Genomic DNA, 23705 nt, shown 5'->3' with positions numbered 1-23705 from the left:
GGACAACGCAGTTAAAAGTAACCTGCATCCCCTTTGAAAGCTAATGCAATATTCCAACTTCTGAAATACGAGTACACAGCTACAACAATGGACAGTTTTGTGCGATAATCGACTGTTAGAATTCTTCTGTCAGCATTTCAGTTTATTTGATCAGTGAAGTTAAATGTTTCTTTTTGCAATCTGCACAATGACTTTCACACTAGAAGAAAGAATTATAAGTGTGTAAGCATATGTGAAAAAGACTCAATTAAGGAACTTGCAAAATTTTCAGGGTTAAGAATCCAGATAGAGGACTACCCGCAACAGAGCAACTGAGTCCATTTAAAAATTGGCGTACATGTGGATCTGTACAAAATGTAAAGCAACAAAGAATTCTTTCGGTTTACACACCAGGAGTTATTGCAGACATTCACCGAAGAATTATTCAGAGCCCAAAGAAGTCTATATGTAAATTGGCCCAATAGGCACATTTATGTAGGAGGTGTTGCCAGCGGATACTGAAGTGTTAATTTGAAGCCATATCATGTGACGGTTGTGCAGCAATTACAGGAGGATGACAGTCAGAAATGTGTACATTACTGCACCTGGCTTTTGAATAACTTCAACTTTCCTTCTCTAATATTGTTACATTCCATCCTGGATTTTCCATTTTTTGATCAACGATGGTTTGTTAGACCCTTTCCATTTCATCATGAGTGATCAAGCATGGTTTCATTTTTTTGGTCACGTGAATTGACAGAACACAAGGTACTGAGCAATGGAAACTCCTGACATCGTGTGTCAGCAAGCATTCCATGACAAAAAAATCTGCATCTGGTGCAGTGTAACAGGAACATGCATCATTGGACCAATATTTTCTGACACCACCATCAACACAGATGCATACATGGAAATTTTTGATACATTCTGTGCTATAACTCACTGAATCTGAAAGACAATACTGCTTCTTCCAGCAAAATTTGACAAGACTCCATATGTCTAAGATACTCCTGGAATAAGTCCATGATGTCTTCACAAGGAACAAACTGTCTGCAAACATCTATGGCCACCACATTTGTTGGATCTAATACCATATGATTTTTTCTTGTGGGCACACATGAAGAGCAAGGTCTATGAAACAAATCCACACACAATACAGGAACAGAAAGACAATATCAGCCGTGAAGTAGCCGCCATCGATATCCGAACATTATGCTGGATGAATCCGAATATGCTTTGATGCAGACAGCTGTGTACTGACATTGCAGGAGTCACTTTCAACATCTTCTATAGACGTATTTTTCATTGTAAATAAATGGTAAGTCCAACACAGTTCCTCATTTCTATAAATTCACTGCATTTCCTTTATACTTACATGGGCTACATTTATCTGAGCCACCCTGTACCTGTCGCAGAAAATTGCAACTCTAATCGTTCACATTCCCCCTGATGATGTGTTCATGTACAAAGCTACACTGACATTCATCCTTGTCTTCTGGGTGTTTCATTATTTTTGTCAGGCAGTGTATTACATTCTTTTGAAAGTCTGAGTTTTCACGTATCTCATGTGCCAGGAGGAATAGTTTTGTAATAGCTGGCTCTCACAAGGATCTCAATAATTCTGAGGGAATGTCATCTACTCCAGTAGCCTTGTTTCAGTTTAGGTCTTTCAGCGCTCTGTCAAAGTCTTCTCACAGTAGCATATCTTCATTTTTATGATACCGTCTCCAAGTTCGTTATTCCTGCATAGCTCTTCAACATACATCTTCCACCTTTCTGCTTTCCCTTCTTTGTTCAGTAATGTGCCATCTCATCTATTAAAATTCATACAGGTGCTATTTTCTCCCAAAGGTATCTCTAATTTTCCAATAGATGCATCTGTCTTACCCACAATCATGTATGTTTCTACAGCTTTGCATTTCTCTCCTAGCCATTTCCTCTCTGCCATTTTGCAACTTTTGTCAACTTCATTTTTAGATGCCTATATTTCATTGTGTCCATTTCATTTATTGCACTTTTATATTTCATCCTTTTATCAATTAAATTCAATATATTGTGTGTTCTCTGAGGATTTCTACTAGGCCGTGCCTTTCTGACTATATGGTACCCTGCAGCCTCCACTATTGCATCTCTCAAAGATACCCATTCTATAAGTAACTCAATTTACAAAACTCATATGAAGAATGTTTGACATTTTAATATCGATTTCATCAATCTGAATGGAAAATAAACTTTCAAATAGTTGATAACATTAAAAAAAACCTTTTTGGAGATGTAGCATGTAGATAATTTTATGAAAATTCTATATCTACGTAATGATGATGAGGGAAATTTCTCAGTGGCAAATTGCAATTGAATGTTGTTTGTTTGTGAGAAGATTGTGTTGGGCCTCATGTTCAGAAAAAACATCTACTAATACGTGTCAGAATTCAACAGTGATATGATTGTGGCCTATTAAAGAGTGTGACATTGCTGCTTGTATCGGTTGGCAGCTCATAACAGTCATGGGAATATGAACTCTATGAGCTTGTGTGCGCAATACTCAATGCCACGGAGGATCTCGAGAGCTGTAAGCGACTAGCACTTGGGAAAAAGAGATATACTACTCTCTCAGCTGTGCAGCACTATACAACCACATCATGTACCTTCAGTTAGCAAATATACTTGTTTTTAGCAAGACAAGTACACCCTTTGTCAGAAAAGTTTCAGAGAGGTTTTAAAAATATTTTCACTTGCCAAGTAATTATCCTAGCTCCTATCAAAGTAGTTCCTTGGCTATCTATACACAGCTGCAAACATTTCTGGAGGTCTTGGAAGCAAGCCGGAAAATTTTCAACTGCAATGCTTGTAAGCTCATTTGTCACAGCCCGTTGGATGTCGGCAATATCTTGATGAAGCTTTCCTTTCAGTCATCTTTTTACTCCCGGAAACATGAAAAAATTGCAATGCAAGATGTCGGGCTAATATTGCGGATATGGGGTGGTAATAACAGAATATCTGGCCACATACTCAGTAACAGATAAAACAGTATGGGATCTTGCATTGTCATGCAGTAAGAACCAGTCCTGAGAACACCACAAATCAGTGTGGTAACGTTGAACTGTTTGTCGCAAATATTTCAACACTTCAATGTAAAGAGTTTGGTCCATTGTTTGACCTGGAGGAACATACTCATGGTGAACTAATCCTTTACTAGAAGAATGCGATCAATATTGCCGTTTTTCTCTAAGGTTGTCGTTTGACATTTTTTAAGGCTGGTGATCCAGGACTCCGCCATTCAGAATTTGGAGGTTTCATGTGAGGGTCATACTGGTAGCAAGACTTTCATCCCCTGCAATAATCTTTAACATAAATGTGGGATCACATCTGGCTCTATCTGGTAGCTAAGGAGAAATTCTTCGTGTTTCTGTTCATGTGTTAGTGTGTGAGGGACAAGTTTTGTATTAAGTTTCAGTCCTACGACACACATCATGATTCAAGTTATGTTCTTCTGATGTCACACGCACAGTTACGTAGTGGTCTTCTTGCAATAACTGCCTTACATGCTCTATGTTTGCATCAGCATGTGCTGTGGACTGGCGACCAGCTCTGGGACTGTCTTGCACTGAATCTCTGCCTTCACGAAACCTTTAGTGTCACTTGAAAACGCAACTTCTCGAAAGTGCATCTGCTTGCCTGATCACTGTCCATGTTTAACTATGGGTTTTCCCAAACTTAACACAGAACATAATGTTCACTCTTTGCTCACAATCAGCATCCATTGCATCACTGAAACTAATGTGCCAAGAATCCAAACAGTGTGTTGCTAAGCACGGCTCTGGCAACTAGTGAGTTTGCACAGAAACATGGCCAAGGTCATTCCAAGGACACACACATATCAGGTAACACAAAAACAACATTTTGTTCCCTTTTAGTACTGCAAACTGAAAAACAGAAAAAACCTGTCCATGAACTTTTCTGATAAAGGGAGTATCTACAAGGACAAAGTGAAGACGTCTGTAGTACCACAGATTGTCAGCATGGTAATCCTTGGTGTGGTAGAAGAGAGAAATGTGTTGGTAGTGGCACATCCAATTGTAACACTGGACATACAAATAACACCAGGTTGTCTTTTCAGACAATGTGGTACCACTCTTGACTAGACTTACATCCCAGAGAACACTGACACTAACCTTTCCTGCAGATAAAATCAACTACATATTTTTTTGTGCGCCTTTCATCTGTGGTTGCCATTTTGGGATGTCTTATATGAAGTTCATATCCAAGAGAAGCACTGGCGGTCTTGAATTTAGTACCTCATTTCTTAACTGTGACATTGGTAGTTAAGTCCACTATCAACTTCAGGACTAACTTTAGTACGTGATAAGCTATCTTAAACAGAGAATTATATGGTGATATGTCATTTCAGTATATTCACTCATATGAACGACAACTTTCAAGATCTGTATAAACAAAATCGTTCCACTGATAAAACTGACAGTTGACTTATGCTACTGCTCAACATGTACCAATGTAACAAACCAAATTTCACTGATACCAATGGCAGTTCTGTGGAAGGCCAAGCACTTTACATACTGCCCTAATATTAGTGGTTTGATGGACAAGACTTTACCTGTAAAAATTATTTCGTTTAGTATGCAGCTTATCTAGTTTATACCCCTTTCAAGACCTCGCATTTCCTTGTGTTCCAAAAATGGCCAAATACCAAGTAGCTTATGCTAACCAATTATAACTTTCAGCTTATGCTAACCAATTACAACTTTCAGGAAAATGGTTTGATACTGTAATTTCAGTAAAACAGCTCTTAATTATTGTCCCAGGATAGTTGAAAAGCATTCCTATTAACCGTGCTATCATCCCATATGTAACCTAATCACTGCTTTCATTTTCTTTGCACATATCAAGAAGATAAAGTGGACATTGGAATGTACTGCAAGCAACATGAGGCCTAACTTACAAAACATTATCTGCTCTTGGCACTGTGTGTCTAGCGTGCTCAGTTGGGCTTTGGTTGCTCTCAACCCATTGCTTGAAGTAATTGTATGAAAAGTAGGTGGACAGTTCAAACATATGCCACTCTATCCGAAAGTCATATGGTACAGCAAAGACTAAACTGGCTGTCCAAATATCTAACTATGAAGGACAACCAGACAGTACACAGAGTATTTAGTTATTTTTTCTATTCTACTACAAAGTCAACGAACACCACACAATATAATTCTGCTGCAATCATTTCAAAGAGAACCAAGTTTGTCCATGGGGTGTTGTGATCTTGTTGAATGGCTATTTCTCCTGGAATCAAAATCTCTGGAATCCCAGTACTACAAACCAACAACAAAATGATCAGCATGTCACCAATTTTGTAGCCAAAAAATATATTAACAAGACAAAATCAAGCTCAAATTCACATTTCAATTTACATACTGTTCAAAGAAAAAATATAATTCTTGAATGGAGCTTTCATTATACCTTGATCCGAATAACAAAGTGACTGACATCTAACTCTTTACAGGTAGGCTACCATAGTAACAGCCAATCAGAGAATGCGCTTGGTCAGTTGCCTTCTGTTCCATTAGCCGTAGTCAAATCTCTCTGCTACGGCTACTATAGCAGATGACACTAGTGGCTGGTAATCTACATCTGTTTCATGGTGTGCTTTGTTTCCCTGTATGACAAGTGTATTTTGTGCTACAGAATGTCTGAAGCTTGCAGCGGAAATGTTCAGTAAAGTGCAGTTACTAAACAGAAAAGTTCAGCGACTTAGTGATGTTTTAAGTGTTCAGACATGCAAATTTGGTACTCAGTGTGCAAGTATTTTGAGGAGGAGAGAAACAATGGTGTGACTCTATTGCCTCTAACAAAAGTAGTCGAATGAATTGCAGACACTTTGAAGATACACAAAACCAATGTTTTCATAGTTTGTAAGGAAAAACGACTATGCAGAAGAGTAAGAGCCTGGTTCATCTAAGCTATGGACACCCAGTAAAAAGAGGAGGGCAGAACCATGACAAACCACCTCAGATTCACTGCAATAAGATGCTGTTTATCACCACATATATGGACATTACGAGAGAAAATAACACCCAATTATAAATAAACTGTGCATTACTCTTCATGGAGCAGAATTCTCCTGTTGCAGCAAGACTTCTTAGTCAATGGTTGTCACAGCCCTCAGTTTTTGGTGCAAAAAAATTTACAGAGGGAAAATTATAGTGGAGAGAAGTAATGTAACGTGGTAGTGTTGATTTTTAAGAAGCATTGTTAAAGAGCTGTTTGAAGACATTGTGTGACTCAACAAAACATCCATGAACACCGGTAACCCCATCAGAGAGAAACAGGGCAGATGATTGTTTATGTGGAAGTTCTGCTGGTCCTGTGGCAATGGGTGCAAGAATGACAATCTTGCAATACATCCTTATCTACAAATCAACGAAAACAAGCGACTACTAAGAAGAGATGGATGACCCACGATAGTTTGCTTAAGTTGTTCCTGGGGGCAACTATTGGAAAACTTACATTAACCATATTTCATAGTAATGGATAATGCCCCACATCGTGATGATGATGAAGATTACTATTATTATTATTATTATTATTGTCACCACATAACATTCAGTAATTAAAGACAAAGTCTTGACGACGACAATGAAAATAGCTGACGCTGCTGAATGGTTGAAATGCCACAATATAAAAGTTCAGGATGATTTATGTAAGTAGCAGCTCATAGAAATACTGAAAACAAAATAAGCCACAGTTTCAACAGTATGTTCTAGATGAGGTGGCTAAAGTACACAACCTGCCAGATTTTCTCCCATTTTTTTCCAAAGCTAATGAAAATACTCTTGCATACCTTGCTGGCCTGGCAGATATGTGAGCAAGCACGTGACAAGAGAATAGCTTAGCTGCAGCAGCAAATGGCAAATATAGGCCATATGCCAGGCAGACACTAGAACCCAGATTTTCACCATAGGATCTGACGCTCAGTACGTATGTGAGCCTCTGTGTAAAACAGAAGGTATTTTAGATAGATACTACCATGAGTCACTGGCCCAGGATAGAAGGCATACTCGGCTTGCTTATGTGGTAGAGGACTACTAGCAAGAGGAAACAATTAGATTTCTAGTATCAGTCTGTCACCCAGCTGAAATGAGATACCATGAGAACCTGTGAAAGTGTGATAACAGACTAACCAGTTCTCAACAATAGGTGTCAAGAGAAGGAAGGTGGGGAGGAGGATCTTTCTCTTGAGTACAACTTTATCTACACTTTTACTGTCATATGTAACATATAATCATTGATTTCTTGTTTTCAGCACAAATATGAGACTTGGGAAAAAACCTTCATACTGTGTTGTCACATCATAGACTCAGTGAGCACAAATTTTTCTTAATATCATTAAATAAATAATGACATAATAATGGAATGAAATGCAAATATCTATCATGACTTTCACAATACAACTAGAAAATTATTTTATGTCTACACAACAGCAAACAATGGAGACTTTTTGAGACAAATTGTATTGAAGGGACCTCCCACCCTCTCTTTTCATTCTTTATCAAAGTATTCCTCCCCCAGATTCTGATACAAGTGTTAAAACTCTTAAATGTTAAAGTTATTAATTCTCCACAAGTACTGTAATGATTGTGGTAGCATGCATCCTTCTACATACAATATGTCTCAACAATACTGGGCCGACCAAGTACTCGCATAAAGGTCAATCACATTGTTTTCCCGCAAAATTACCTTCATTCCTTTTTAAAATTCTCTTCTTTGAGTTTTATACTGGCACATACTTGCATTTCGCTCTGTCTTAGCAATTACTGGGAAAGTCCATACAGGCACAGATCCTAACAGATTAAAAAACTGTTAAGGTAGAATTTAGTTTTTTGTCTCCCATTTGTTTGAGGGGGAGGAAAGAACCTGTCTGTGATCAGAAATTAGGTGTGAGAATGCAGGCTTGCAGTTGGCTGCATCATTTAGATCATTCCAAAAGGGAGAAGACTGGTTTGAGTTTAACATTCTCTCAATGTCATCAAAACACTACCTCAATTGAGTAAAATATAAGGAATGAAATTAGCAAAAGTATTGTAGAAGGAACCACCTCTGTGAACACAAAAAGTGTGACTTTCCTGAAATAGCTTAAGAAGCAATATGGATTTACTGCCTAACCCTCTTCGAGTAAGTGATTTCCCTAAATCGCTCCAGAAAAATGCCGGGGTGGTTCCTTTGAAAGGGCATGGCCAACTGCCTTCCCTGTCAATCCCTAATTCGATGAGACTGATGACCTCACTGTCTGGTCTCCTCCCCACAACCACCCAACCCAACCCAACCCAACCGCTCTTCAAGTGTAACCGTAGTAATAAGCCAAACTGGACCAAAGAAACAGCACCTCATCTTTTTTGCTTACTTCTTGCACTCCCCCAACTGTTAGATGAGTCTTATCAGGGATGGTCCAAATGTACAGACTGCATTGGTCTCACATTTTGCTACCAGTGACAAACTGAAAATAGATTTTCACTTGGTAGAATTACATCTGTTCAGTGTATATTGTCAAAATCCCAAATGCTGATCCTTTTCCCCTCAGTTTGATTACCTCAGTCATTCTCTGAATACTTCTGTTGGCAGTAGCTACTGCTGGCATCCTCAGAACATGAAAGTATTCCCACTTAAACACCACAGCTATAGTAACTAAACAATGTGATGAGCCCAATAACAGTGGTTCTTTCACTAATTCTAAAAGTTGCACATGGTTGGAATTTGAAACACTGGAGCAGAACTCTGTCATTTTCCAAACTTTCAGAGTAATCTTCATGCTCTACATTCCATTAGCTCCTGTTCTCCAACATTCAGGATTACTCTGCATATGATCAAAAAATTCAATGATACATTTAGATTCTGGACATAGCTGTGTGCTTGTAAAGTCAATAATTCATGTAAACTCTATAAAAAAAACCCTTCAAATAATTTATTTTAAATAACACAATGAGTACTCTTTCTCTTGTTCATTTATTTTGTACCAAACCCTCATTCTTCACACCCACATTTAATAACTTCAATTTATCACATTTAGAAACGTAAAAACAATTTTTAGCTCACTTACTATTTAAAAGAATTAAAATATTATACTGATATTCATCAGAAACATATTTTAAGTTTTATGCTCATGACCAAACAATTTTTCATGATATTTCAAATTCAAAGGATAAAGATCACAATGCCAATAGATATTATAAAGGTGTGACTCTGTGAAAATTATAGCACTGATTGAATCCTCAAAATGTAAGCTAAAAGATAAAGATTTGAATTCATCATCTAAAAATATTTAGTTGTAAGATGGAACTGGTCCTGCAAGTATCATCACAGTTCCATCGCTTATTAGTCTTCCTCTAGAGAATTGACAAACGACATACCCACAGGAGATAAAATATGTACGCCAACATAGGACCTCTGGGAATTCAAACTCAGTTGCAGAAGTTACACTAAACACTAATAACTTCATGTTAGTACATAATGCTCTGTTCATGATTAGGTCATAAGGATGGTAGGTTAAAGTTTTGTAGTCCCACCAACAATGAGACCACTACAGACTGATTTACTATTGAAGTGGTTGAGCACTGTTTGATACACGCAATCATCACAGTACTTAGGACAGAACTAGACATAACAGTGACTGTCTCACATCACTGACTACAGGACAAATCTTCTGAAGGGTTGTACCACTTAAAAAACATGACAATCAAGATTAACTAAAATAATCTGCTGCAATTTACAACTAAGGAGACAGATGAAGTGTATTTTACTCAACTTTATTTTATCTATAAAAATACGATCAAGAGGATGAGCAAAGAGATCTTACCATTTTGGGATCGTAAATTATCAAAGCACCGCCACTGATAGTATATCGTCTGTCACTTAGAGGGTCAATCTTCCTTGCCACTAAGCGATCATTCTCATAGTCTTCTCTGAACCATTCGTATGTTGGTGTTGGGTAACCCCCAGCAAGGCAACTGCAATACAATTTAATATTTAAAACTAGTACTTCACAACATGTAAATTTTTCATTGTCACTACAGAGATGGTGCAAATCGAAACAAATTTAATCTCATCAATTATCCAGTCTTTTACCTTAAAGTGACATCATTCAAAGCAGATCTCTTTGATAAATCAAAAACGACATCATGTGGCTGCCTTTTAAAAAATGGACCACGTGGCACCTTTTCTGGATCTTCTACTTCCACTCCATATGTAAAAGTGCGATCTTCTACAACAAGGTAACTCAGGCTAGCTCTTGGAGCTTCGCAAATGAACAAAAGTGGTTCTTCACCATCAACTTTCTCAAAACCCCATCGTTTCAACTGGTTGGAAAAGCTGTAACAGGAATAAAGTTAAGGAACTAACTTGTTAATACAGTATAAGCCAGAACATGCATCAATAGATTATTCAGTAAAAATAGATTATTTGGTAAAACTATACTTATGGTGTTCCCAGCTACTGAGCTTTGTGCTGATGTCAGTAACAAATCATGTGACAAACAACAGGAACTGAATACAACAAATTGTGAAACACCTGCGGTAACCAACCAGAATGCTTGTTCATAATTTCATATGGTTTTGTAAGTTGGATGGTATTTTGTTCTGTTAAGTTAGAATTTAACCACACTGTTGGAATTTTCAGCAAAATTGGAGGTCGGGCGTACAAGTACATTATTGCAATGACAAACGTATATCTTGAGTTACATTACACAACAACATATTATGGCAATTATATGTCTTTCACCTTAAGATTTGTTGGCTTTATAAACTCACAAGCAAATTTTCACATTCCAACTTAACCTAAGTGGCTATGCTACAGGCAAGTCTGTCCGAACATTGCACCTTCTTTTCCATTTACATTGCGGAGTCACCTTGTCCCCAGGTACGGGTGCCCTTGCTGCCACATTATTCTGTTTGTACGTGAATGCTGATCTCATGAACTGCTGTACAGATTGTGATACAGTTTTCACTGATAAATAGACTGATTCATGAGGAACTTTTGTGTACATAATTTATAAATATAGTAATGACGTATGTGTAATATATGTACGATTATCTGTTCCTTATTTAACTGATGTTTGGGGGTGACGTCTCTTGGCAATGATGGAAACCTGGAAACGATCAGCTAAAGAGGGGTGGTACCTGGTGGGGAAAGCAGTAAGTAAACGGTCACCAAAACTAAAGAGAGCAGTGACTATGTTTCCTTATAATTTTGATAATGCTGCCGATGATGATGATGAAGATGCTGATTATGGGTTTCAGGTTACTCAGTTGTAGTTTCTTTAGTGCCTAAAATAAAATCTAGATGTGGTGAAAATTAGTAATACTTTAAAATATTCCACTAAGTGGTGTACACAAATAATATGACATCTAAGAGGAATGTGTGTCGCTAAATGAATTAAATTTTACATTTTTTATAAAAGTTCATCACATTTTAGAATGTTGTATTATCTCACAGAATGTGATATAGTCCACAATAGTTAGTTCTGAATATCTTGATAATTTTTTGCTTTGTAACTAAGCCATACCTATATACAAGATAGTCTTTATTGAAGGTCGATTCCTGTTCCGGCAGAAAAGCAGCATCCATATTGATCACCTGACTATTATCACCATCATTAACCCAGTAGTCTGGGCTCTGCTGCCGTGCACTCGTATACCAGCGACGGTGTTGTGGATCTTGCATAATGAGCTGATGCACCAGAAACCCATGTTCTTCTAGGTTGCTTACACTTACAAGATCTGCATCATATGCCTGTTAACAGAAAGCAGATAAATTAAAAGTTAAATTCCCAAATGCCTTGGTATTTGGTGCTATACAGAGTCAGAGGTCATTATCTGCTGTTTCGGTTTACATAAAAAACAAGACACACAAATATTTGCATCCAATGGCTCCTTTGGGTCTCATTTTAACTGTTATTTTAAACTAAGAAATTAAACATTACAAATTTATAAGACAGAATTGCTGGCCAGTGCTTACTATAAGGAGGTGAAATAATAGTACTGCTAACATGCGCATGGAAAAGTATGTGATACTTATAGAACTGTTTGTTCCTTCCTTGGGGCAGAGAGGGAGATAGGTTGATGAAGGTTAGAAAGGACTGGCAAATCATTCAGATCCCAGATGAGCATGATCCACCTTTGCTAGTAAGTTAGTTTCACATTCCATGGATCATTTGTACAATAAATCATAATGATGTGGAACGAGTTATTTTACATTCACATTAAAAATTATTTTGTAAATATAGCTACATGCTGAACATTTGTAAGCTTTTTTATCATCAAACATACACCAACAAACCATTAAATATATGCCACCTTTTACACATTTTCTTCAGTGGGATATAAGGGGTTGTCAAGGAGAAACTTTTTCAGTCTGTTTTCAGATTTTACTTTGTTGCCTGTCAGACATTTTATATCACTGGGTAAGTTAGCAAAAGTTTTAGCTGTGGCATTGGGCACCCCTTTCGTGCTAAAAGACAACCTTTATGTAGAGTAATCATTGTCATTTTTTGTTCTGGTGTTGTAATTATGTGCATCATTGTTCCTTTAAAACTCAGTGGATTATTTACAATAAACTTCACAATTGAATAAGTATACTGTAAAGCATAGACAGAACACCAAACTACTTAAACAGATGCATACGAGATGATCGTGGGTGAGAACCATATATTAATCTTACAGCATGTTTTTGAGCAACGAAACTATTCCTGCCAGTGCTGAGACTGATTCTCTGGTTAACTTCACTAACCCTGCCACAATCACCGGTTTAGTTATCCCGCATTTATTCTACGGTTAGGCGTTATTATGTGTTCGTACAGCGCATTTTCCATGCTACTCCCAGAATTGAACTTAAGCAGCTGCTAGCCGGGGACACTATAATTGGCACTTACTGGTGTAGCGATCTGGCCAAAACTTTTCCGGCACAATTTCATTTTCTTGGATACACCGAGAAGATGATACACAATCTTTCTTATCTGTTATTCTTGTTTGTCATTTATTTCCACTCTGGTAGTCTGAATATGTGGATTTCACTAGTAATTATAACACAGTTGATCATTCACAAACCCAGTCAACCACATAACAAACAGCGATTGGCATTCACCCGTTCGGCTTTATTCCGCTCACCTCGTATAGCCCCGGATTATTTTGTCTGCAGGAAAGTTTATTTCTAGATGCGACCGAGATTCCTCTAGCAGACATCACATACACTATGCACGCATTCAAAAATCAACTTATGACTCATTCATCAACTTAGAACGTTTTCAAAAATGTTAAAAAAATCAACAGGGATGCGTTTCAAAATCATATGAATAATCGATAGACCAACGTGTGCTGGATGTTAGGTGCTTTGTGAAACAAGGTTTTTTTCCCCTCAAGGATATGAATCTGCAGCCCCCCCCCCCCCTCCCCCGACCACTAGATCCAGGCCTGCTGCGGATGTGTGAATCTGACAGATTGGGCATGCCAGTAAAATTTTTCTGGGTGGTATCTGGTTGCTTGCTGCTAATGCTTATACAGCTAACAGCCACACTTCTGTAGCCAGAAACGGGAGATGGTACTACTCATACACGACTCACCTGCAAATGCACATGAGCCCGCTCACAACTGCTCAAACAAATCTAATGTGAACAGCTGTGACGTCACACTCATCAGAGGCAATTTGTTGTTATGAAACTTTGCATAGTCTTCCTAAAGCCTTTGACACGTTTTGCTGTTGGCAGACGCTTGTATGAGCACTATGTTTTGTTGTTGTATGTGGTACATTTCCTTTGCAACTGAAGTTTTATTTTAATTTTTTCCTCTCATTCATGTTTTATTGCTGCAGTATTATTCTGCAGTAGCGGGATACAGAAATATCCTTTGTTAGAGTATCGGCTCTTACAGCCAAAATTACAAAAAATGAACTGAAAACTAAAATACTGAAAAATTCCTGGAATTATAAAAATTTCCCGGGTTTTCCCCATATCTCCCGGTTGCCTCAGGTTGTATACACACTGATATACCATCAATCCCACAAAATCTCTGTTTATCTCAGAGAATATTGCAATTCTCACAGTCAAAAAAGCCTTAGACAGGTCACAGAAAATGCCAACTGGTGCTATTTTTTATTTAATGCTTGTGCAACTCAGATAAGATACTATCCTGTAGTCAGATTTAAACTAGTTGTCACTTGACTGGTAGTGGGCTGCACGGCTCCTACCACCAATAAACCAATGGAAGGCTGGCACTGTCGACGTCTACTGGGTTGCCACCTCCACGGTGTTGTGCTGCCTAAAGCACTGTGGCAGCCAGTCCTCAGCAAGCCCTTGTAGTGAATGATATGGGTAACTTTTAGTTTTATGTGCCTTATAATGTGTGACGAAAGTACTAAAAATACAGGCAGACCGAAGCTACAAACCCCCCAGAAAATTTTCAAAATGTGTTGGACAGGGCATGATTATAAGCAGTCAGTTGTGTGAATTTGTTTGTTCCTAGAGGGAGTATTTTGAGAGAGAGGAGGATGCAGGAGTGACTATAGTTTCTTTGGATAAAGCTGCGGAGCAAGCTGCAGCTGCTTTACTAATCAGCAAACGATCAGTGATAAGAATCTGCAAGCAGAAATTCGAGAAAGAAGAATCTTGGGAGTCATCTAAATTAGAGACACCTTGAAAGAAGAGGTACCTCAAAATGAGTATCACAAATCTCAACTCTTTTCAGGAAGATGCACTTCGTCATCAGATACACACATATTACTCTCAGATACTCACATATTACTCAAGGAAGGAGTATCCAACACTCCCAAATATACATGTTACCCTTTTAGCAGCAGACTTGTTTCAGGGTAGTAAATCACCCTTGTTACAAGTCATGAAAACGTTAGGATTCAGCTATAAATCCAATTCTGACACTAATTAAAGGAATGCCAAGGATATTGCAGCCTGGCAATGCTGCTTCGTACGAGAAGTAGTAAGGAGAAATTTTGACACTGTTTGGCCTGACAAAACATGGGGGAATGTGCGACACAGTTTAGAAAAATCCCAGACAGACAATACCACAGAGTTGGTATGGAAGCTCCCATCGGCAGAGGAAAAAAAAAAATTGTAGCACATGTTGGAAACTCTTCAGGTTTCATTTCATCTGGGCACAGATTAATCATCATACTGCTACAGAAAATAAAAAATAAAAAAAATATGTTGACTGAAGTGGAATGGCTTTTGAAGGTGAGAGTTGAAAAGCACAGTAGAAGACAGGCAAAAGGATCATGTGAAAAAGAGTTATACAGGAAGCTTGGAATAATTAAGGTTTGTTACAAGAGTGCATCCAAGACTTGATAACATTTGTCACAATGAGCAGCGAGACCAATACTTCCACTGACTCTGAATTACGTGGTGTTTTCCCATTCTCCGATTAGTGTATGGTGTATAAGGAATGTCTTTTTAAAGCTTGTATTTCTGAATTTATTTCGATCAATTTCTCTTTACTGTTGAGAGACTGAAGAATACTGTTTAGCCGATTTCCATCATCTCCTTATGGTAAGTAAGCCTGCATTTTCAATATATTTCATTTTGTTATTTCATCTGTTTAATAGTTTTCGAGACATGCAATAATAAGAAGGAAACTTTTCCGGCCAAAAAATTTCTCCTATTTCAGTAGCCAACATAACACCGACCCTAATAAAAATTGGGGAGAGATTTTTGACATGCTTCGAGAGACCACTCAGAGCAATACCATACATAAATTTCAGAATTTTTACGTTATTTTTGTAGGAGATAGATACTTCAAACTTGTCATGAGTTCAATACTGACCCAACTGAATAAAAACATCTTCAGAGGCATATACACAATAAATGCAAGGCAGTAAGAAAATTCTGAAAAATTTGCTGTCAAGTAAGATATTTTTGTAATTAAAAAAAAGTATTACTGTGACAGCAATAGTTTCTGAGAGAAGACATGATAAATTTGAAGCTGTTTACGAATGGGAAAATTTAATTTGTTTCAAAAAATTTACCCTAACGCTTTACCTAATTAAAATTACGAACAGATTTTTGACATTCTCTACATCGAACGTGAATTTGAGGTTCTTCCCTTCATTTCTGGGGATTTTATATCGTCGCGGAGAGCACTGTGCCGTGGTGGCTGCCTGTAGACAGCGCTTGACATGAAAACACTGCAACTTTGGAGCTCAAACATCAAGTGACAACTAGTTTAAGTCTGACTATAGAATACATCAACTTCTCAAAAATTTTGTATAATAACGCCATTATGAAACAAGTTGCTAGTTCTTAAAAGGGGGTGGAGGGTTACAATGGCATGTTTCAGTATCTCTGGAAAAAGGCTTGAACTATGGATGCATTACATGTTTTAGATAAGACAGGCGAAGGGACTGTGCTCACAAGTGGGTCCAATATTATCTGGAATCTAAATGACATGTCCTTCCTTTTTAACCTTCCCCAAGCTTTCCTAAACTATGGTTAGACTAATTAATGAATTATTACTGTAACAGTCACAACAGGTGACAGCCATGGCAATATAATCTAAGTCTATGCCCCTGCTGAATGAAGTAGACGAGACAGAAAATTTTTAACAAGCGGCTTTCAAAAACATCAAACACAGTATTTAATGGTAATAGGAGATCTCAATGATAAAAATGCTGAAATTTATTAAACTCCATAATGGAGACATGTTAAATTTCAACAGAAAGCTACTGAAGACTAATTCATCTTAAATAATCTAAGGATAAATAAGCATTTTCTGACTCCTAAAGATATTCATAAGTGCACTTGGTCAAAACAACGTACACAATGAGTTATTGACAACTGCATTGCAAAAGAAGAATTGGGGATTTATACAGGGTGAAAATTAAGTAAAGTGACAAACTCTGGAAGGTCACATGAGAAACCAAAGCAAATATTTTTCTCTAATGTCATATTTTCCCAGGAGAATCTTTGAAACTGGTAGGAGTTTTCTCTGGATGAAAATTAACTAAACCAACAAACTCTGGGAGGTTGCTTGGGATACTGAAAACACTTTTCCTTATGATTTCTCCTGTGAGGCATCATTTTATGAGGACATCCAACCTTTCTTAAACTAGACAAAAAGTAACAGAAACAAGTTTCAATTCTTTATTACCAAGAACAACAGTATTAACACAACACAATTACAGTGGAGATTCAACAATGCCTTCACTGACTTGCAAACAAAGTTCACACTGTTGGGTTACATTATGTCTAACACAGTGAAAGACTGCGGGAGTGTCTGCAATTTCTCCTGTTGCTGCTAGTATCCAGGCAACCAGGTCCTCTTCTGATTTAACAAGGGTTTTGTTAACAAGGTTACACATCTCTCCCCACACAAGGAAGCCCAGAGGGGACAAATCAGGGGATCGTGTAGGCCATGGTACAGGGCCAACTCTGTCAATCCACTTTTCTTGATACTTATGGTTCAAAAATTGATGCGCAGGACGACAAACGAGTGGGCATCATGTTATGCTGGAAACACATGTGCTGTTCTGAAGTGAGTGGCATGTCATCCAACAATTCTGGCAATCTCTGGAAAGGAAATTGTAACAATGCCTGCCATTTAACGACCTACATAGGAGATATGGGCCAATTAAACAGTCACCACCAACACTTGCCCACACACTCATAAAAAATCGCACTTGATGAGCACAAGTAAATGTGGCACATGGATTAAAGTTACTTCAACATGCAAATTGTGGATGTTGAATATCCCATCACACCCTAATGTTGCTTTATCTGTAAACAGCACAGAGGATGGAAAATGTAGGATCCATTTGACACTGATGATACCCTTGTCTCTGATGAACACTCGCCACTGAGAACAACATATTGCGTTCCATTACTTAAGAAGCTATACCTGGAAATCTATTCCATATGACCTGGCCTGTGTTAAGAGTCTGCAGTGGGGCAACATGACAAATTCCTAAAGTCTTAGAAATATGGAATCTGCCTCTTGTCCTTCATTCACAGTGGTAGAAGGACAAGCTGAGTTTCACATGAGTGATGCTTTCTAAATTTGTGCTGATTTGTGGACAGAAGCTTTCCTATATCAAGGAAATTTATTATATTCAAACTCAGAATATGTTCAAGAATTCTGCAGCATACTGATGTTAAGGATATGGGTTGGTAATTCTGGGAGTGCGTTCTTTTCCTGTGCTAGGTGAGAGATTCATTATGAATGCAAGCTAAGTATAGGGGCAATAACATGTAGTACTCTCTTCTATCACACCAAAAAATATGTTAGTAAATGGAAAGAACAAAATGTAACAGTGTCCCTAAGAAAAATTCTGCACAACCCCAGCATGTTCATTGAAATTTGACACAACATGCACCAAAACCGGAAAATATAACATTCTACAAATACAAGGTTACATCACTGATAGCACATTATTATGCCATTTCTTGGAATATTGTAAGGCATTTATATTTTCAATATTTTATTTATTTACAGTGTGAATTAAGTTGTGCTCATACCTACTTTGATTGTGCTGAACTGTTATTACTAATGCCTTTGAATGTTGTTTCCATACTGCTGTACGGTGTGCAGTAAAAGTTCTTCAATATGGCGAGGATGTAAAAATTAGGCTTCGCTACAGTTCAATTTGTTGCCATAATCAGCTTTACTCCTTTCACAACCAAACTGTCACCTTCCAACCTAACCAAGGCCTGTGCCACAAATTAGTCTGACACCACACCTAAAATTTAAGGGGGTGGGGGGGACGTATTAACTGCACTTCAATCTGACATGCTGTATGCATAGCTACATAATTTTGGTGTGATGTATGCACCAGGTAGCTTCATAACGCTCAAGAGGTTGAAATAAGCCATTTATTAATAATGATATAAAATGAACTCTTTGAAGGAATTTCTACTTTGCCCAGGATTCATACATTTTCAAAAAGATTTTGAGTCACTTCCAACAAAGTCTGGACCTACAACTCAATGGGGAGAGGCAACTAATGGATCACGCCATAACTAACCAAAGAATGCATAAAGTTGTTCTTAGTAATTCAATCAATATAGTCTTGAGACATAATTCTGACTGGAGAGAAATCACTCATTTGGTTCCCCAAGGCTCAACCTTAGGTCAGCTATTGTTTCTCATATACATAAATGATCTTCCATCTAATATACAACAATCAGAATCAGTTCTTTTTGTAGATGACACTAGTATTTTAATCAGTCCCAGCATGCATACAGAAACCGAAGAAACAATAAACTAAGTTCCTACGAGTATCACTGACTGGTTTTCTGCAAAGACGCAACATATTCTGCTCTGCACATCTAAGGCTACTACACCAATGATAGACATAACACATGGTGAGGAAATAATAAGCATGATGTAAACTTCAAAATTCTTAAGTGTCGATACTGATGAGGATTTAAACTGCAATTTGTAATGCCTAAAAAAACTTCATTCACCACATTTACAGTTAGAATCATTTCAAATCTTGGGGAGAGACAAATCAGTAAGCTGACATATTTTCATTCAATAATGTCATGGGGATAGGGGTCGACAGAAGCATCCGATCCCACGCGTCGGCTTTGACCTGTGACGTAAGGGTGTTGTGTGTGACGTCATGACAGCGCGGAGTTTGGTTTGAGTGTGGCTGTCTCCAGTTCTGTTTTATCTTATTTTATTTACTTTTCTGATCTGTTCGTTCTATCTCGTGAGATTTTTTTTAAAATTTAAAAACACTTATTACTTATTTTAATTATCTGTTTCCTCCAATTTCTGTTTTAGTTTATTATATTTATCTTTCTGATCTGTTAGTTCTATCCCGTGAGATTTTTTTTTTAAAAAGACAAAAAACACTAATCAGCTACTGAAGAATCTTTATCTTCTATGGGTTGCAGGGGTTACGACCCCTGGGGAGGTGGGTGGGTATTCATGCATGGCTGTCTTCACTTGCACGTTGTACCTACGCAAGGCGTCTAAATTTGTTTATATTTAGTTTGCCCCCCACCCAAAACACCCCATTTCCCGCGCTTGTCCCGTTAGTGTCATTAGGCTTCTTGTGGAAAGTGTGTGTGTGTGTGTGTGTGTTTTTGTTTCCGCCATATTTGTGACGTCATGGGTCAAAGCAGACGGGCAGGATCGGACGCTTCCGTATTTCCGGGGATAGTGTTCTGGAGTAACTCATCTTTCATAAGAAAGAAAGTCTTCATTGCTCAAAAATGTGCTGTAAGAATAGTATATGGTGATCACCCATGATCATCTCGTAGACATCTGTTTAAGAGGCTGGGCATTCTGACTACTGCTTCACAGCACATTTACTCTCTCATGAAATTTGTTGTAACTAATCCACTACCATTCAAAACGAAGAATGATGCACACAATTACAATACCAGAAGAAAAAATGACATTCATTATTTCAAATTAAAACTGTCTTTAGCATAAAAAAAGGGTGCACAATGCTGCAAGAAAAAATTTTGATCATTTACAAAGGTATATAAAATGTTTGTCAGATAGCAAAGCAAAACATGAAAATGAACAGAGAGAGTTCCTCCTTGACAACCCCCTCTATTCCACAGAAGAATTGCCATTACTGCAATGAGTAAAATGTGGTGGGTTGGACTTACTGTCTCACAATATCTGCATATCTTTCTTCATTTTGGAAAAAGAAGCTTACAAATGTTCAGAATGTTATCATATGTACCAATTAATTTGTAATGTGAATGTAAAATAACATTCCACATCATTATGACCTATCGCGCAAAATGATCCCTGGAATATGAAACTAACTCACTAACCAACAAACCTAACTTTTTTTTACCTAAAGTAACTACTGATTCATTAAGTACATTTGCAGTCTATTTTCACCTACATATATAACGATCATGTCATGAAACAAAGCCCAATGCAATTTACATCTTAAGAAGGGTAATCACTAAGATAGAAGTGGAACTTTTTTTGTTTATGACCGGAATGAAGGTGTTTTTGCCACCATAATATGAGAGACAAAGTCAGTGACTGTGACACAACTATTTTTGTAGGTCTGACAAGAATTTAAGGCGTAAAAATATAGTAAATATGGTGATTTTGGTGCTGCATGACAAATTCGAAGGTTCCATTAAAACTACCTTGTGCACAATAAAACACTTCTTAATTATTATTATTATTATTACCTGGCAGTTTCTTCTGGCATCATTGCGTGAACGAAGTGGGGATTTAATAAACCTGTAACACGAATCTTGAAATGACAACCAATGGCGCGGGCAGGACTCTTGCTCACGCATTCTTTGGGCTGTAGCCAGGAACAGAAGACACAACGTTGCAAATATGAATTTGACGGTCATAATGGCCTGAAAATTAAAAGTGATTCTTCAGCGCTCCGTTACAAATTAGCCGATAAAACTGAAAAAAAAATCACAGGAAATAAAAACGAATACTTGCTTTCGCATTATAATCGTCAAACAACTACATACTCATCTACAACCATATCAATGGAGATGACAAATTATCGGTGCATGTCGGCAGAAGCAAATAGCAAACCTTCACACGCTATTTGGTATAAACGCCTCATACGCTATTTGGTATAAACCACGATGTGAACAGAAACACAGGAGTGGAAGTGGTTACTGCTGAAGTATCCACAATTATTACCATATCATACCATAATTTCACAACCTTACGTCAAATGGCATCAAATGTAATAACGTTGATAGAATCCGAAAATACGCACAATGTCAAAAACACTCGTGATAGCGACATCAATAGAAATGAGAAAAAAAAACACAAGCTATGACATTGTACAATACAATCACAAACCACTTGAGAGTGTGAATTATCGACTGGCAATGGATGAAGGACTTACAGATGACATATTTTGCAAACAAACAAAACAAACGTCTTTTTACTAAACTAGTAAAACGATATTTCAGCATTCCACTATATTTGCTATTAAGTTGCCACACGTAATATACCTAACCGTGGGAGTGGCACCAAGAATAAAGTCTTTCCTTTAGTAAAAACACCATTGTTTACATGTAAACATAAGTTACATCGAAAGCGTGTCAACATAAATGCTTACCATCTCGTACAAAAAAACATAAACACTACTTAAACTGAGGAATACAGGTACTTTTCTTGAAAATAAACATAAGGCGCTACCTAAACATCACTAACGGCCATGGTTCAACGATATTAGCAAATTAAGCAGGGTGCAGTACTAGACGTGACTCACCACTCAACGACTCAACGTCGAGGGACGAATCACCGTGAACAAAAACAGAGTACGTTTTTTAATAACCATTTTGCAGGAACCATGGACCTCCATGGCAGGAACGGAGATTATACAAAGAAACATTCACGGTATGACCCAAAGGCGAAAAATTTTCCAATGATTTATTAGATTAGATAGAATTTGATTCAGTTTTCGTTCCATAGACCCAAAAAATGAGATGATTCTCATGGGTGTGGAACATGTCCAGACAATATAACACAAAACATTTGAATATAATACTTACTACCACGATCATTTGTCAGGAGATTGTCAAACTACGTGGATACAATACAGTAAACTGGAACAGCTAATATTTCCAGAATTAATACCCTGTCAGAATGAAACATTGTTAGGCACTATTAATAAATTTTTCATACACAAAATGCCCAAGTTTGATTGTTGTGACAAAGTGCTGTCAAACTGAAATCTAACAGACGTTTTTACTTAAGCTAGCCTAACAGTCTCTGTTAAGATATTCATCTATAGAGTAGAAGGACTTGCTTATCAAAAAGTCTTTTAAATTCTGTTTAAATCGTGCTTTATCTGAAACCAAGTTTTTAATGGCAATCTATTGAAAATGTGTGTTCCTGAATATTGGACCCCTTTTTGGTCCAGGGTAAGTGATTTTAGGTCTTTATGTAGATTGTTGTTATTCCTTGTATTGATACTATGTATTGAGCTGTTGGTTGGCAATAGAGATATATTACTCGCAAAAAATTTCATTAAGGAATAAATATACTGAGAAACAGTGATTAGAATACAAAGTTCCTTGAACAGATTTCTTCATGATATTCTTGAATTTACACCAAAAATGATTCTTATTAAAGTTTTTGCACACTAACATCATTTGCTCGGTTTGATGAGTTAGCCGAGTATATGATCCCATATGACGTAATGAATGAAAGAAAGGAAAGTATGCAAGTTCTTTTATATTTATATTTCCTACATCTGACATCATTCTCTCTGCAAATACAGACTTGTTCAGGCGCTTAAGCAATTTTGTGGTATTCCGTGGTATGACTCGCGTTTCTCAAGCTCTGACGGTCACCGTACCTAAGAGATCTGAAAGTAAAGTCCCTTTAAGCACTTAACTGTTAAGTGCTTAACATTTTAAGGTGGCTCAGTCGCAGGGCTTTAGGAACCAACAAAGTACATCTACTCGTTTTCACATCGGTTTTTGTAGGCTATGCCCAGTATAGGCCTAGGACCAGCAAGACCTCCACGCTTGGAGATCATTGAGACTGTTCACAACAAGGAATTTCACCTGGCCCTGGGTGCCTACAGACCCACCCCTGAAACCAATGTCTGTACTTAGGGTAATAAGCTACCGCTAACCATGAGATGACAATACCTCATGGTGTTACAGGCATATAGGTTTTTGGATACCATTCAGAAGTCTCTCTTGTGGCACTTGTTGTGGACAAAATATGAAATGCTATCCAGTGCTGGATCCAGCGAATGTT

The 23705-nt window shown here is 37.6% G+C and overlaps 1 protein-coding gene across 2 annotated transcripts in view; it reads right to left on the bottom strand.

Annotated features, from left to right (window-relative positions):
- LOC124721326 (contactin) overlaps positions 1-22233 on the bottom strand; it is a 158666-nt gene extending 136433 nt beyond the window's left edge. Inside the window, exons 1-5 of one of the 2 annotated variants that reach the window (XM_047246239.1) lie at positions 22204-22233; positions 21146-21322; positions 11543-11769; positions 10108-10350; positions 9839-9989 (exon numbers count right to left, since the gene is read on the bottom strand). In XM_047246239.1, coding sequence (XP_047102195.1) covers positions 9839-9989; positions 10108-10350; positions 11543-11769; positions 21146-21316 — 792 coding nt within the window. In that variant the 5' untranslated portion in view covers positions 21317-21322; positions 22204-22233. Of the gene's footprint in view, positions 1-9838; positions 9990-10107; positions 10351-11542; positions 11770-21145; positions 21323-22050; positions 22169-22203 lie in introns of those variants that run through there. The other variant, XM_047246238.1, reaches the window with a different exon arrangement.
- Positions 22234-23705: the final 1472 nt, after the last annotated feature.

Source organism: Schistocerca piceifrons, chromosome X (assembly GCF_021461385.2).
Source record: "Schistocerca piceifrons isolate TAMUIC-IGC-003096 chromosome X, iqSchPice1.1, whole genome shotgun sequence".
NCBI classification, from domain to species: Eukaryota; Metazoa; Arthropoda; class Insecta; order Orthoptera; family Acrididae; genus Schistocerca; species Schistocerca piceifrons.
The sequence above is the reverse complement of the archived record's forward strand: the minus strand, read 5'-3'. Positions and strand labels throughout refer to the sequence as shown.